Genomic DNA, 17,193 nt, shown 5'->3' on the forward strand with positions numbered 1-17,193 from the left:
AATGGTGTGACTAAATCTAACAGGTATCTTAAAAATCCTAAATTATCTGAACATTAAATACGACATACACATAATCTATGAATCAAAGAACAAATCATAAGGAAAAAATTTAAAATATATGAGCCATAGGATAATTAAAAGACACATATCAAAATGTAGGAGATTCGGCTAAAGCATCCTTTTTTTTTTTTGAGATGGAGTCTTACTGTGTCATCCAGGCTGGAGTGCAGTGGTGCTATCTTGGCTCACTGCAACCTCTGCCTCCCAGGCTCAAGCAATTCTCCTGCCTCAGCTTCCCAAGTAGCTGAGGTTACCGGCACACGTCACCATGCCTGGCTGATTTTTATATTTTTAGTAGAGACGGGGTTTCGCCATGTTGACCAGGCAGGTCTCGAACTCATGTCCTCAAGTGATCTGCCCGCCCCAGCCTCCCAAAGTGCTGGGATTACAGCTGTGGGCCATTGTGCCTGGCTGCCTTTCCCCTTGCCCCTTTTAATGGTATAAAAGTTTTGGTTTTGTTTTTTTGTTTTGTTTTATTTTTTTTTTTTGAGAAGGAGTCTCACTCTGTCGCCCAGGCTGGAGTGCGGTGGCACGATCTCGGCTCACTGCAAGCTCCGCCTCCTAGGTTCACGCCATTCTCCTGCCTCAGCCTCCCGAGTAGCTGGGACTGCAGGCGCCCGCCACCAAGCCTGGCTAATTTTTTTGTATTTTTTTAGTAGAGATGGGATTTCACCAGGTTACCCAGGATGGTCTCGATCTCCTGACCTCGTGATCCACCCGTCTCGGCCTCCCAAAGTGCTGGGATTACAGGCTTGAAAGTTTTGGTTTTGGAATGTGGAGTCACTTTAGGGGGAAGGATAAGCTGTGGCCCTGGGTCATATAGGATGGTTCTGGCCCCGTGCCAGGGCTTCTCCATCCCTACCCTCCTCTTTCTCTGGAGACAGGACTACGCCGACACAGAGCTCCTGCTTTCCCGGGAAAATGTGGACCAGGAGGCTCTGCTCAGCTATGCCAGGGAGGCGGCAGACTTCTCCACCCAACAGCAGCTGCCGTCTCTGGATTTTGCCATCAATCACTATGGGCAGCCCGACGTGGCCATGTTTGACTTCACTTGTATGTATGCCTCCGAGAACGCTGCCTTGGTGCGGGAGCAAAACGGACACCAGTTACTAGTGGCTCTGGTCGGGGACAGCCTCCTAGAGGTGAGTGCTAAGCATGGCAGCGCTCTGTGGTGGGGGCAGGAATAATTAGGAGTGAATCTGGGCATCCTAGGTCTTGGAATGAGCGTCTGCAGTGTTGTACAGCACAGGTAAACCCCCTGCAGGAGTCACACCAGGAAGTAGGGGAGCGCTACAGGCCACTGGGAGCCCAGGCTTATTAAGTATGAATGGAAATTCTGCACCTTTTTTGACTTGCTCCCTACCAGTCGGGGAAGCAGAGCAGTTTGTTATTGAAACAGTTGCCAAACGCTACTGTCAACAGCAAACTCTTTGTTCCCTAGTTTATTTTTCCTGTTTTGAAAGGTGTTTTATTTTTTAATTCTTTGTTTTATGTCTTATTTACAGCCTTTCTGGCCAATGGGAACAGGAATAGCCCGGGGCTTTCTTGCTGCCATGGACTCTGCCTGGATGGTCCGAAGTTGGTCTCTAGGAACAAGCCCTTTGGAAGTGCTGGCAGAGAGGTAATGGGAAGTAATCCGGGGTTCCTTTCATGAGAAAACTGGGAAGAAGGAGTGGTTTACTCTTCAGGCAGAGTGCAAGTTCTTCCTTCTCTTTCTGCTTTCTTAATTAAAGATGTTTTCATGGAAAAGAGGAAAGGCGAGATAGGATTTCATAAAATCATAGAAACCTAAAGATGAGTCTCCTGGACTAAGTCTTCTCTTACTCCTTTCCAAGATAAATTTCTTACTGACAGAGAAGAAATTAAAAGTAGCTTTGAATTCAGAGGAAAAATGCCAAACTGCTTATAAATGTTTCTCAAACCCCTAAATGGGTTATGTTGAAGCAGATTTTGCAAATGCAATAAAATCCTATGATTTGCCTTCTGATAAGGAACTAATGCCTTGACCAGAATAATTGTGAGACAAGATTTCCCGGATGAAATTGGAAGTTGATATCACTTTATTTTGTCTCTTATTTAAGGTATTCTGACTAAATACAGTGATAATTCTTTTTTTGTGTTGATTATCTTTAAAATTGAAGTAAATATTGGCATGCTTGAAAAAATAAAAGAGTAAATGTGTGGCCTTTTGAGTTGGAGGCAGCGTCTGTGGGCACTGACGGTGTTGTGCCTGCTCTCTCTCCTCGGCTCTTACCCGGTCGGTTCCCATGGAATCACTGCGAGTGGGTGTGGGGAGCAGGGGCTGACGTAGGGCCCAAGAAGACTAGTCAAGGATGAGGATTTGTCGGGCATGTCAGGTGACTTGCTGGGCTGTCAGAATTACCATGAAACGAGGGAGATGTTCATGGTGCTGGTCCCGACTCAGAGTATATTGCTGTGTTATTGCAGGGAAAGTATTTATAGGTTGCTGCCTCAGACCACCCCTGAGAATGTGAGTAAGAACTTCAGCCAGTACAGTATCGACCCAGTCACTCGGTATCCCAATATCAACGTCAACTTCCTCCGGCCAAGCCAGGTGAGACCTTCCTGTCAGCATTTACATCTGGGCCCATCTGCAGGACTGATGAGAATGCTGATCTATTGAGATGCGTGCACCTATTAATACCACACATACAAGGATGCTTTTTTAGTAATCCAGATAGATGTCTCTCTGAATTGGTAGAAGTAGATACTATTTTGCATTAACAGATTGAGAGCTAAGGCATAGAGTTGTTAAATGACTTGGAGAAAATCAAATGTGATAAGAATCCAGGCCTTTATGCCACGTTTCCTAATTCAAATTCTTATTGTAAGGAAGAGCACTCGCCCCGTAGTGATGAGAGGTAACTTCCACCTGTGTTGTTGCTGCCAGTCACCCGTGACTTACATTCTCTGAGCCTCAATTTCTTTACCTGAAAAATGGGAATAATAATCCCTGACTACTCAAAGGATTATTGTGAGGACAAAAGAGTTTGTTCACTTGAAAGAATTTGTTCTAGTGTAATTTTTTTTTTTTTTTTTTTTTTTTTTTTTTTGAGACGGACTCTCGCTCTGTCACCCAGGTTGGAGTGAGGTGGCGCGATCTTGGCTCACTGCAGCCTCCGCTTCCTGGGTTCAAGCAATTCTCCTGCCTCAGCCTCCCAAGTAGCTGAGATTACAGGCACCCACCACCACACCTGGCTAATTTTTGCATTTTTAGTAGAGACAGGGTTTCACTGTGTTGGTCAGGCTGGTCTTGAACTCCTGACCTCGTGATCTGCCCACTGCGCCCAGCCCCTGATGTAATTTTCTGTTCACCTTCTACTTGAAGTTTCCACCTTTAGGCCTCCTGTTAGAGGCAGTGTCATTAGTCCAACCGAGACTCTTAGAGGGAGCCTTCTGTTAAGAGGCAACGTCCGTCATTAGTCCAACCAAGACTCTTTGAGGGACCTCCATGGCCGAGTAACTCATTTTTTTCTTTTTTTTTTTAAGACAGGGTCTTGCTTTGTTGCCCAGGCTCTCTGGGTGTGGTGGCACTATCTCGGCTCACTGAAGCTTTGACTTCCTGGTCTCGAGTGATGCTCCTACTTCAGCCTCCCAGGTAGCTGGGACTACAGCTAATTTTTAAGTTTTTTGTAGAGACGAGGCCTCCCTGTGTTTCCCAGACTGGTCTCAAACTCCTGGCCTTAAGCAGTCTGCTGTCCTCGGCCTCCCCAAGTGTAGGGATTATAGACGTGAGCCACCGCACCCCGCCCTGTGTGTAGCTGATTTGTAGCCCAAAGTCCCGTAGTTAAAATGTATTTGTTTTTCTTCAACCCCACCTTATTTCATAAAGGATTTAAAGGTCATCATCCTAGCTTCTGTCTGGACTTTGCCCAGCCTGCTATCCCAGACTTTCCTTTCAGCCATTCTTTTCTTAGGTAGGAATTTGTTACTTGATATTTGATTTTCCTTCTGTTTGACTTTGTAAATTTCTGCCAGGTGCGCCATTTATATGATACTGGCGAAACAAAAGATATTCACCTGGAAATGGAGAGCCTGGTGAATTCCCGAACCACCCCCAAATTGACTCGCAATGGTGAGTTCTGGCGGTGGCTTTTTAAAATGCAGGCAGCCCCTTCAGAGAAGTCTGTACTCATTCACCAAGCCATAAGGTGCGGTCCGAGGCCTTGGCTGAAGTACTGTCTGAGACAGTGGCTCTCAACCAGGGGTGATTTTGCCTTCCAGGGGATACTTGGTAGTTGTGTGGGGACATTTTTGATTGTCATGATTGGGAGTAGGTACTCCTGGCCTCGAGTGGGCAGGAGCCAGGGAGTGGTCAGGAGCCAGGGATGTTGCTAAACATCCTGCAATGCACAAGACAGGTCTCCATCACACAGAATTACCTTGGCCTGAGGTGTTATGAGAGCATAGAGAGAAACCAGATACAGATGCTGGGCAGAGGGGAGAGAGGAGAGAGTGTGAGAGCTAAGGTTTTGGGGGAAGACTTTGTGGAAGAAGTCTTTGGCTGGGTCCTGCAACATTGCCAGGATTCAGTGACAGGTGAGGACCACTCCAGATTTTGTACGTATTGAAGGCCCTGAAGACTTTTTTGAAAGAGAATGACATGAGCACACCTGGTCAGCCACACGTGAGAGGGGATGGAGGAGGGAAGTGCCAGAGGCAGGGAGACCAGGTCGAAAGACATAGCCATGGTCAGGCTGAAGGTGGTGAAGGCCCTGATGCTGAGGATGAAGAAGGGAGGAGGTAGTGGAGGAGACCTCAGACTTTGGGCCAGATGCAACTGAGTCCCAGGCCAAGCTTTGCCATTGGTGAATTGTGCGGCCTCGAAGAGGTGATTGAATAGCTCTGAACTTTGGTTTCCCTGTCTGTGACGTGGGGGCAGCAGTGTCTACCTCACATTGTGATCATGAGTGCCAGGCCTCTGGTGGATGGTCATTCCCATTGTTGGTTATGTGAGAGAGAATGGTAAGGAGGTGAAATCGATGGGCAGGGCCAGCTGATCGCCTTGTGGGGCAAGAGGTGGGTGTTTGTAGATGGTGCTATATCAGTGTAGGCAAGGCAGAGGGAGGGCTGAGAGGGTTGAGTCATTTGGACATTGTGAATTTGATGTGCCATTGGGATGCCAGGGTGGATGTGAGGGCCAGCAGGCAGTCGGAAACATTTGCATTTTTCTCCACTGGAGCGTCTTCTCTTTGAAAGCAGAGAGTGTATCTTTATTCACTGTTTTTATTTTAGAGCCTGGAATATTGAAGTTGCCTATTACATATTGGATGGTTGGATATACACATAGGAGACAGATCTGAGTAAAAGCTCATTTCTGAGCCAAGAGATGGCACCAGAAAGTGGTTTTATGTGTTATTGCAGAATACATTTTCATGGTGAAAAACCTAAATGAAACAGGATTTTCATGATACGTGGTTTTTATCTTGTGTTCACAAATTACTAAATGACTTAGTACAAACTTCAGTTGCCCTCGGTGAGGGAACAGACTTTCTTGGATATAAATAGTTCATAGATTCTCTTGAATGGCCCGTATCAGAGCTCTTCTGATGTGATTAATAGTAGGATTTTTAAAGAGGCTGTTCAGGTTTTAGAAGACATTTCAATGAACCGTAAAAAGCATCCCAGCACATGTGTTTGCCTATTCAGTTTTTCAGGGTTGAGAATTCATAGTACGAGGTGCCAGGCTCCTTTCGGGGACTGTCTGATCTGGGGCCCCGGTGTTGTCAGCAGAGCCCTGCAGGGCTTATTCTCTTGGCAAGTTACACAGTGCCTTGGAAGTGCAGGGGCAGGACCTGGTGCTTTGGGTTGAATGTGCCACCCTATAGGATGGAGCCTTTTCTCCTCTCCTTTTCCCAGTGCTACTTTGGAGGGGGAAGGCTTCCTCAGCCAGGTGCCGGTGACTACCTGGGAACTCAGAGCTGCTGCAAGCCAGGCTGGCCACACAGTAGGTGGCGCTCCTCCACCTCAGTGCCGCAGGGACAGCGGGCTGCGGCTGTCAGGCTGTGGTCCCTCAGGGTGCTGCGGGGTGGACACTGACCTTAGAGTCTGGATAAACTAGTAGTTTCTTTTCTTAGAATTCACTGTCATGATACCATTTGCATAACCTTGTTCCTGTTTTCTTTGAATGGAAACTAGTGTTGACTGTTTTGTCCCTAGCCACAGTAATTTTTCAAAGTGGACATGTGTCCTGCAAAGAGGATTCTCTGTCAGCGTTACCAGGTGACCACACCTCCAAGAATAATGTGTTTTGTTGTTTTAGAGTCTGTAGCTCGTTCAAGCAAACTGCTGGGTTGGTGCCAGAGGCAGACAGATGGCTATGCAGGGGTAAACGTGACAGATCTCACCATGTCTTGGAAAAGTGGCTTGGCCCTTTGTGCAATTATCCATAGATACCGCCCGGACCTGATGTAAGTTGTGATCAAACTGTGTGTTTTTTTAATATTCCCCAAGGATGTCAGACCACTCTGTTATCAAGTAACATTTTGTCCTTTTTCCTAGAATGAGGTTCATAGTATGATACTTTCTCTAGAAGGCAGTGATTTTGATTTCACTGTATTTGAAACTCTGTATGTCATGTATTATATAGCTCAACCCAAGAATGATTTTTATTTTTATTTTTTTCCAATAAGCCTTTTGCACTCCTATAGCTGAGTTTGAAAAAACACTGATAAGTCAAAACTGGTTTGGACACCCACCTGGGCCTGTTAGCTTCACACAGAGGAAAACTCTGTTTATTGACCCCGATTGAACTCTTCGTTTCGGCCAGCTATCTCTCAAAATCTTTTTTTTTTTTTTTGAGACGGAGTCTCGCTTTGTCCTCCAAGCTGGAGTGCAGTGGCGCCATCTCGGCTCACTTCAAGCTCCACCTCCCGGGTTCATGCCATTCTCCTGCCTCAGCCTCTGGAGTAGCTGGGACTATAGGCACCCGCCACCACGCCCAGCTAATTTTTTGTATTTTTAGTAGAGACGGGGTTTCTCCATGTTAGCCAGGATGGTCTCGATCTCCTGACCTCGTGATCCACCCACCTCGGCCTCCCAAAGTGCTGGGATTACAGGCGTGAGCCACCGCACCCGACCTAGCTATTTCTCAAATTCTGTGGGTCACAAGGGAAACCTGGCTAGAACATTTGGCCAGCTCAAGGCAAATGTGTCACTACTAACAAAGCAAAACATCATGAACACTTAACCAATTCATGATGGTTCATTGGTATTTTCTCTGTGTTAAAGACTGCATTTTTTACAGACATACTCTGTTGTCCTAACCACCTATCCCAGTGACATCTCCTTTGGCCATTCTCCACTCACCTGTCTACAGAATCAGCACTCTAGGGTGACCCCAGGTCAGCTGTGGGGGCCAGCACACTCAGGTTCCCCCATCGGCATTTGTTACCACGGAAGCCAGACAGAAGGATTCAGAAGCAGAGCATGTTGCGTTATTTTGGTTTCCTGTCCTTTCCATCATGAGGTCCACTTAAGAGGCCAGTTTCTGTTTGTTTTGTTTAATGATTGCTTAAAGAATCCTGCAAGATACAGTTGCTATTTATATGATGGCTATAAACTGACGAGGCAAGAGCTGGTAAAAATAGCCTTGTGCAGTGTGGATTACCAATGGGGATTTCTGGTGTGCTTGGATGGAGGTAAGTGACCTCTGCTGCTCCTGTCACTTAGCTCACCCAGAAGTTGATAACAAGTAAGTTAAGAATAGGGCTTATTCACTCCCACCAAAGAAAGGGGGTGGGGCAAGGAAGAGCAGCTTGGGAAAGATTGTAATCAGTGGCAGAGGATGGGTAGGTGAGTCAGCTGTGTTCCGAATGGAACAGGCAGAAGTGGTTGAGGGAGCCTAGCAGGTGGGGGTGGAGGGGCACCGGGAGAAGATTAGGGGACCGTCTTCTAGGAAGGCAAAGCAGCACAGAGACAGCGCGGCACTGTTCAGCAGCAGTGGGGTCATAGTTTCAGAGGCTGAACCTACAGTGAGGGGGAGTTTGAGAAAGTGGAAAATGCTGTGGGGTCCTAGGTTAACACAGAATAAGGGCTGCTGGGTTAGCCTGAAGTCATGTAAAGAAGAATGCGATCAGTCTTCTGAAAAGCAAGAGGCTTAAACCCAGTAGGAAATGGCCATTAATCTAAATAGGAAACTTAGCAATGGAAAAATTTTTTGAGGAGGATTTTGGAATTTCCCCTCCAGGAGAAGGCTAAGATTTATCAGAGCTGATTTAGTACCTTAACAGCTCGTCGGGTCTAAGGGCCATGGTGGGTGACAGTCCCACGCCTGTAGGGGTAATCTGATCCAAATAAGAGATGTAGCATGTTTTCACATTAGTTTAATATGGACGGGCCATATGCAAGGATCAAAATATGTTAAAGATAAGATAGTTCCTATTACTTTTTATTTTTATTTTTAGAGACAGGGTCCCGCCCTATTTCTCGGGATAGAGGGCAGTGGCACAGTCATAGCTCATTGCAACCTTGAACTTGCAGGCTCAAGTGATTCTCCTGCCTCAGCCTCCCACTTAGCTAGGACTATAGGCACATGCCACCATGCCTAGCTAATTTTTAATTTGAATTAAATTTTTAATTTAAATTGAGCTCCTGGGCTCAAGCAATTCTGCTGCCTCACCCTTCCAAAATGTTGGGATCACAGGTGTGAACCACTGTGCCCAGCCAGTTCCTATTCTCAAGCTCACATTTTAGTAGTAAATTTGTGTTACCAGAAAAATGAGAGTAGTTTTTCGACTTTTCCCTTTATTTTCCTTTGGTGGGTAAACCTTTCATCATTTCCTGAGGTTACTTTGCTTTTCCTTAGTAAAAGAAAAGAACAAGAGGTGATATAAAACAGGTTTGTCCTCAGATGTCCATGATGCACAGCACCCTGGATTTTACCTAAAAATAGAGAAAGGACGATGACTCCAGGATATGGTGTTTCTGTTTAAGGACAGTCAGCCTATCTTGATACGTTTTCCTTGTCCTGTTTCTCAGAGATTTTGATTCTTTGGATGAGCAAAATGTGGAGAAGAATAACCAACTGGCCTTTGACATTGCTGAGAAGGAGTTGGGCATTTCTCCCATCATGACAGGCAAAGAAATGGCCTCCGTGGGGGAGCCCGATAAGCTGTCCATGGTGATGTACCTGACTCAGTTCTACGAGATGTTTAAGGACTCCCTCCCCTCTAGTGGTAAGGCCTGGGAGGAGCTGCTGCACGGCCCCCGCTGCTGTGCTGTGGCCCGGCTATTCCTTCCTTCCTCTCGACTGTCCCGCAGCAGTGCTACCAAACACAAAGTTACTCTGTGTTTTTACCAGTTAGCTGTCAGAGAAATCTCTGGAGCTTTGCTTCATTATTTTTCCCTTCTCTAGTAGTATGTTCTCAACCCCTCATTCTTTCCCAAATCTTTCTTGCTGCATTTATAAAAATGCAGAAATCGTTCCTGTACCAAGTCTTTTTCCATGACTCCACCACCTTCTAGTGCTTGTGTTCTCAGAGCCAGCCTTTTTGAAGAAGTGGTTTGTGCTTGTGGCCTCTGCTTCTGCACGGCCCAAACTTCGTAACAGGTTATAATCCAGCTTCTCTTCATACTGCACTACCGCAGCTGTTCCCCAGTGAGGAGGATTCCCACCTCCTAACTCTTTTCTCAGTTCCCGTCTCTCACGCACTTGCTTTTCTGCATTGTTGGGCGCCAGAGAACGATGTCCCTTTTCTTGGAATTCTCTCGTCTCCTCCATGTCTGTGATCCTGAACCACACTTGTCCCCCTTCTTTCTCCTGTCACTGTGCCTTCTCTGGCTTCTTTCTACTCCTACCTCTTAGCACTTCCCAAAAGTCTTTGCTTGGCCCTCAGCTTGCTGCCTCAGACTCTCATAGTGCTACAAAAAATATTCCTGTTGTCATTAATTGTCGCTTAGAGTAAGTGTAGCATGAGGCTAGAGTGTTGGCTGTGGGGTCTGACCTGGATTTACAGTATCCCAGGCTTCCACTCTTGGCCTTAGGCAAGTTACTAAATTTTCCTGTGTCTCACTTTCTGTCAACCTGTCTTGTAAAATGGGATAATGGGTGTAAAATGGGGATAATATGTATAATTACATTGTGATGTGCCAAGAAGGATGTTCGGCCAGTGGAAGTACTTAATAAATGTTAGTGATTTACTATGAATTAATGACTATTTTAAAAATTACTGTTGTTATTAATGAAACATTGAAATCCAAGAAACTTGTGTTACCACCTTCTAGTACTTTCCAGCCCATGTATTCTTGTAGGGATCTGTGGCTTTTCCTGGTTAGCCGTGCCATTCTTACAACAGAAAGCCACAGCTCTAACACTGATGTACCCATTCAGTGCCACCCCTCTCTGTGTGCAGCTCAGAGCGTGGCATCTCCATACACTAAAACCAGGAACCCTGAGTTTATCGCCTCTCTGCTTTTCTCTCTCCCTCCCTGTCTGTCTGTGTCCTGAAATTTTTATCACAAAAACGAGCCTTCAGTACTCTGCTGTAACTCACAATCACAGTCAGCTTCTAACTTCTGAAAAGCAAAAGTTCAGGTTTTGGTAACTGAAGTAGATTGGGAAGAAGAGTCATTTTTGTTGATGTGGATGAAAAAAAGAAGGCTCAGTGTCCATACCCAAGTATGCATTTCCTCCGTGGAGTTTCCTGCTGAGGCCACGTGTTTTCATAGCTGGTGAACCTTTAGACCTTTCTGAGGCTCTGCGAACCATCCATAAGGGAGAGTAGTTTTGGTTGGGATTTTGCGGTGCCCTCAAGGGCTGTGCTTGAACATCTCTGGTTTCTGTTCCCAGACACCTTGGACCTAAATGCTGAGGAGAAAGCAGTCCTGATAGCCAGCACCAGATCCCCTATCTCCTTCCTAAGCAAACTTGGCCAGACCATCTCTCGAAAGCGTTCTCCCAAGGTATGTGCAGGAGTCTCTCGACCAGCTGCAAAGCTAATGGCAAGGTATGTGTGGCTAGAATAATGCAGTTTCCCTTCTCCCTTGGTACAGGATAAAAAGGAAAAGGACTTGGATGGTGCTGGGAAGAGGAGAAAGACCAGTCAATCAGAGGAGGTGAGATTCACTTGGGGAATTGCTAGAATGGTCATGTGGAATAGCCCTTTTTGGTTAAAATCCTTCATTTCCACAATGGTATTGCCAGGTCTTTTACTATTCATCCTTTATGAGAATTTCTGCTGGGCTTTTCTCTTTCTTTTATTCTTTTTTTTTTTTTTTTTTTTTGTGCGTGTTTTTTTGAGCATGGTAGTCTCCTCTGTGGCCTTGGGCTGGATGCCATATGGCGGATCTCAGCTCACGTGCAAGCTCTGCCTCCCGAGGTTTACACCCATTCTTCCTGCCTCAGCCTCCCGAGTAGCTGGGACTACAGGCACGCGCCCCACCTCGCCCGGCTGTTTTTTGTGTTTTTAGTAAGACGGGAGGGTTTCACCGATGTTAGCCAGGAATGGTCCGATTCTCCTGACCTCGTGATCCGCCCGTCTCAGCCTCCCAAAGTGCTGGGATTACCAGGCTTGAGCCACCACGCCCGGGCCTCTTTTCTTTTTTCTTTTTTCTTTTTTTTTTTTTTTTTTTGAGACAGAGTCTTGCTTGGCTTTGCCCAGGCTGGAGTATAATGGCGTGATCTGGGCTCACTGCAACCTCCACTTCCTGGGTTTGGGTTCAAGCAGTGCTCCTGCCTCAGCTTCCCAAGTAGCTGGGATTACAGGTATGTGCCACCACACCCAGCTAATTTTTGTAAATTATTTATTTATTTATTTGTTTGTTTGTTTGTTTATTTATTTATTTTGAGACAGAGTTTGGCTGTATTACCCAGGCTGGAGTGCAGTGGTGCAATCTCGGCTCACTGCAGCCTCCACCTTCAGTGTTCAAGCGATTCTCATGCCTCAGCCTCCCAAGTAGCTGGGATTACAGATGTGTACCACCATGTCCTGCTAATTTTTGTATTTTTAGTAGAGATGGGGTTTCACCATGCTAACCAGGCTGGTCTCAAACTCCTGACTTAAGTGATCCACCCGCCTCGGCCTCCCAAAGTGCTGGGATTACAGGCCTGAGCCACCGCGCCCAGCCAGGTCCCGGTACTCTTTATATGGCACTAGCTTGAGACTTGCTGTCCGCTTGTGGACACGGGAGCTTTGAGAGCTGAGCCAGACCACTAGCCCCCGTGCCAGGTCCTGAGCACACTTCTGTGAGGGAGGGACATGGGGGGAGCCTCCTGTCACAGTGTCGGGTTCTTTGGGGTTGGTATTGACCAGGAGGAAGCTCCCCGGGGCCATAGAGGAGAAAGACCGACCCTGGTGAGCACTCTGACAGACAGGAGGATGGACGTTGCCGTTGGGAACCAGAACAAAGTGAAGTACATGGCGACCCAGCTGCTGGCCAAATTTGAAGAGAATGCACCCGCACAGTCCGTCGGCACACGGAGACAGGTAAACCCAACCCGTGCCTCACCCACACCGATGTGGTCAGGCCACACAAGAAGGGGGGATCTTTTCTGTCCATTGAGATGGGCTGTGTCACAGACCCTGGGGTTCACGGGCTTAAGACGGGCGTCTGGCTTTCCCTTGCCTGACTGCAGCAGAGAAGAGCCCTTTATCTGCTTGCTTCAGGCTCTGAGGGTCACTCTGTCCTCAGCATTCCGACCCGGGTTGTCCCCTGACAAGAATCAGCAGAGGGGTGTAAAACAATCTGTATTCATATACCTGTACATCTGTGCACGTTTGCAGATATATTTAAATTTAGAGAAGTACACACTTACTGAGGAACATGCTGAGAAGTACAGTAAAGGTAATGAAGCCACCTGTGATTCTATTAATTAATATTTTCTGCCCTTCTTTCTGGTCTTTTTTTTCAGTGTATTCTTGTTTTTGTAGATAAGGTCATTCTTAACATATACTTTTCAATTCTCCTTTTTTCATTTCACCTTAGGCATTCCCATGTTGTCCCTGACTCTTTACAAGCACCTTCTAGAATGTGTGGGCATCAGGCTTCTCTTAGCTGTTGCTCTAGTGTTGGATGTTCGAGTTGTTTCTCATCTTTCATGATAAGATACAGAGATAAACGTTCTTATGATAAAGCTTCTTTTGTGTGTTGCAGCTGTTTCCCGGGATATTTTCCTAGGAATATGAGCACTGAGTGCTAAGTGGCACTCCCACACACCATGCATGAGAGTGCATGGCAGCAGCTTGTGGCTTGGGGTGTCTTTGTTAGGGTGTGTCTCTCCCCTTGCTTGTCTAAAAGTCACTTTGACTTCTTACAAGAGGTGGGGCTGGGATTTTGGAGATTCACACTGAAAGTGTCTCATAAATCTCCATGATAACTGGAGAGAGCAGCCAGAGGGCAGCGGCCCCTTTTCTGAATTTCCCTTCACTCTCTTTGTCTTCTCCATGCCCATCAGCCATTCTTCCTATGGACCAGATGGGTGGAAGCAGCTTTGCTTGGAGTCTGGCCATTATTAACTACCTGCCACATCTAGTCTTTGCACGCCAGTCTTTTCATGCTGTGGCTCACAGAAAAGGTGATGATATTCATTGATGAACAGTTGAGGTTGTCTGGAGGCTCTGGCAGCCCCAGGTTCCCCTGCCTTGGGAAGGCTGGAAAGCTGCCCATTAGAGGAAGGTTGCCTCTAAGAGAAGGTTGCTTTCTTCATTTTGGATGGGAGTATTAGTTTTCCAAATCAGAATTAGTGGTTTCGACTCAGAGAACATTTAGCTTGGAAAAGAGATGATGCATATTACAGCTTCTGTTTTCCTTTTTCTGTTCTTTTGCATTTGCTTTTGGTTTGGGGGAGGCTGTTTGCTTTGCTTCAGAAGTGTCACTTTCTAAGAATGAATCCTCCCTCTTCCCCACAGTTCACAGGTGTGGGGCTGTTCCCTGTGAGTTCTTTCTGTTCTTCTCCCACCTTAATGTACTTTTATTTTGTTTTGTCTCCATGTCCTGTCCCCACCCACACTTGGCCTGTGTGTCCCAGCTAACACAAGAGCGTGGGGCCAGCCAGCCGTCCTGCTGCCTGCCTGGGCAGGTTCGCCCTGCCCCCACCCCGCAGTGGAAACAGGTAAAGGAACTGCCAGGGCCAGGATGGGTGCTGTCTCTCCAGGCCTTCCCACCCGCCTCCTGAGCCAGCCAGGGTTCAGGCCTGTGCTCTGGAATCCTAGCTCATGAGGGCCGGATGTCTCTGCTCATTCGAGTAGTAGCTTTGGGAAAACATTGAACAGGCAGGACTGATTGACTGCATGATTTATGTAACTCCTGGGGATTTGAGAAAGCGTTAACAGGGAGACTGTTGATTTGGTTTGAAACTCGCTGAAGCGGTGTGGTAGGCGGCTCACCTGGGGTACCCGAGCTCTTGGGTTTGCTGTTGTCCATTTGTCTCAAGCTGACTTTTTTCCAGCATGTCTCCTCGTGACCCTGGGAGAGAGAATTCTGAGTATGTCAAGCCTGAGAATTGGGGCGTGGAGCCTTTTAAATGGGAAAATGTTATCCAGGAAAATAGTCTGGAACTATGAGTTTGTGTTTGTTTTAAATCCTGGGTGAAAGTATTCCTGGATGTTTTATTGGTGTTCTCTCTACATTTAAATCAATGTTTTTGGAAATTTTCACTAAAACCTTGGCAGGATCTCCTGGAAAACTGCGTATCCTAAGTGGTACAGAATAGGGCAGGTGATGGCGTGCACTTTCTAAGAGAAAACCCAGCAGAGGAATTGGGAGCCCTGACTGTGGTTCCTCCATGTCCCAGATGAGCAAGTCCCTGCTCTCAAGTGGAGCCAGGGTTGGCTGCCTTGTAGTCTGATATCATTTAGGTCTGCTGAGATGCTGAGAGGGCCATGAGCTGGCCCTGGATGCCATCAGCGCCTTCCGTAGTCGGTCTCCCCAGCCTCCTGTGCTGTAAAGTGACTTTATTGTCAGGAGATGCTGAGGGGTGGTGAGTTGGGTTTTATTTAAGTTACATTTCGGCAAAAACGTTCCTTTCTAACCATTCTTTTGTAACATAGCACGTTAAAAACAGGGCCCAAAAGGCTGAGTTGGAATTTTGGGAGCAATGTCCAAACTCACAACAGAAGACAAATTCACCCTTTCTCTGTGCATGAGGGAGGTCTTCTGAAAAATCTAATTGGAAATTTACTTGCATTTCATTTTCTTAACCTTTGCCTTGATGTCTAGGTGGAAGATATGATTTGAAAGATGATATTTAGTTGAGAATCTGTTGAAGGGGAAAGTGTACTCTAAATTGGATTCCAAAACCTCTTACAGTATTCATAACAGGTGCCTGAGGTGGGAGGAGCAGAGGGAGAGGAAGATCAGGAGTAACGCAGGCAAGTGGGGGGAATGGGTGGCTGTGGCTGGAATGGTGCTGAGGGCCGCTGGAAGCATGCTCCCTGGAGAATGTTGGTAGTCCCTGCCAGCGCAACTTGTCACCTGAGTCAGTATGGTCATGGCAGAATAGGAGACTGGCAGGCTGTATGGGCAGTGGAACAGAACCATGAAAGTCAAACGCAGGTTCTGTGGGATGGGCACCAGAGATTACAATTGGAGACAGTAGCTGGGCGGATGTATAAATGAGACCTGATTGGTGAGAAATCGTTAGCGGTGAGAACCCCGTTAGGTTCTTTGATACCTTAGGGGATATCCAGTAGGGATCTGCGAATTTACCAGGTGGCAGGGAAGTAGCACTATGAACCAAAACTCACAGTTCTTATGTCCATGTGAAATGTATAGTATTCACATAGAACTTTCCCAGCTCTGAATCATGAATTTGGGCCTTCTAAATTTATCTCCTGAAAGAGTTGGAGTTGCAGTGTCAGATACTTGCAGAAACCTGGGACAGAGGAACCCCAGTGGTACCCAGGCCCTGCGTCTGATGCCTCCCATGGCTGGCCCTCCATATCTCCCTTCAGGAAGCGGGGCTGACTGCCAGCACCCCATTGTGACTCATAATGCTTCTCTGGAGGTGGTTCAGAGGCAGGAGGGCATTGCCTGGCAGGGTAGTGATAGCTGAGTTGACAGAAGGGCCACCTTCAGCCTAGGTCATCGTATGGAAGAGGGAAAATACTAGCAGCTCAGCCTGCCAGTGGCTTCCCTTCATTTCCTTCCTTTGTAAGCACTGTGGCTCTTCCCTTCCCCATCCTTTTGCCTTTTGATCTGAGAAACACATCCTGAAGGCAAGCTCTGTGCGTTAACCAGCCCTAGTTTGGAAGTAGATTGTCATGGGAGCTCTGAGCGAGTACGGGGCTGTTTCCCCAGGCCTCGTGGCTTCCCTGTTCCCCCGCTCCCTGCATGCTGCCCTGGGCACAGGGAGATGAGAGTTTCCCTGGAAGATACCCGAGAGGCCTGGGAATGTGTGGTTGTTTCTCAAATACCAGGGACTTTGGGGCTTTGTAAATTGTAGACAGACTCTTGAAGGGAATACAGTGGAGGGGGCAGAATGAGGGAAAAGCCAGGGATGTGTATATGGCATTTGAATGTTAGTGAGACACCTTTAATTTTGATATAATGCTCCTGCCTTTCTTGCATTTCCTTGTTAGTTTCCTGAAGCCCTCTGAGCCTCCGTGAGTGCAGGGACTGAGGGGAGGGCAGCAGTGCCAGCCACTGTCACAGCTGTGCCCTGAAGAGGCTGCTGCTTCGCTGTATTGGATGCACATGACCAAGCCCTTGAGAGGGGGTCTCTGTGTCCCCTCTTGGTGGTTGGCCTGTTTGCCCTTTCTCTCTACTCATCAACAAGCCTATTTCTTATATCCCCGGCTTCCCTGAGAAAACTGTTGTTCCCTGGCACCTGGAAGGTGCTGCGCTGCTGGTTCTCCCCAGTCCCGCAGATCACCTCTGTGGCTGTGCCTAGCAGAGGGTGCACATCCCACCTGGGGGCCCATGGGAGACCACTGGGCTGCCCTCTGAGGATGGAGGGGCAAGGAAAGGCCTCCCTGGGGTGCTTCTGACAAACGCCCTTCAGTCCTCCCAGAACCAGCCTCCATGTGGCCACTATTTGAATAATGTTCTCTCTGTTTGTGTCTGTTGGTGTAAAAGCAACGGGAAAAGGAGTGTTCTCGGACCTGCCCCAAAAAAGTGATCACCCTGTCTCCTTCCCCTACTCCACCTCCCTGTCGGGCGCATGGCAGCCAGCAG

The 17,193-nt window shown here is 47.3% G+C and overlaps 1 protein-coding gene across 1 annotated transcript in view; it reads left to right on the top strand.

The window, feature by feature from the left end:
- Positions 1-17,193, top strand: part of MICAL3 (microtubule associated monooxygenase, calponin and LIM domain containing 3) — a 234,449-nt gene that overhangs the window by 124,482 nt on the left and 92,774 nt on the right. Inside the window, 11 exon segments of the mRNA XM_017891328.1 lie at positions 945-1,202; positions 1,566-1,681; positions 2,509-2,635; positions 4,060-4,156; positions 6,344-6,491; positions 9,061-9,257; positions 10,871-10,983; positions 11,074-11,136; positions 12,333-12,506; positions 14,048-14,131; positions 17,095-17,193. Of these exon segments, the coding sequence (XP_017746817.1) occupies positions 945-1,202; positions 1,566-1,681; positions 2,509-2,635; positions 4,060-4,156; positions 6,344-6,491; positions 9,061-9,257; positions 10,871-10,983; positions 11,074-11,136; positions 12,333-12,506; positions 14,048-14,131; positions 17,095-17,193 (1,476 nt within the window).

Source organism: Rhinopithecus bieti, unplaced genomic scaffold, assembly GCF_001698545.2.
Source record: "Rhinopithecus bieti isolate Rb0 unplaced genomic scaffold, ASM169854v2 scaffold_20777, whole genome shotgun sequence".
NCBI classification, from domain to species: Eukaryota; Metazoa; Chordata; class Mammalia; order Primates; family Cercopithecidae; genus Rhinopithecus; species Rhinopithecus bieti.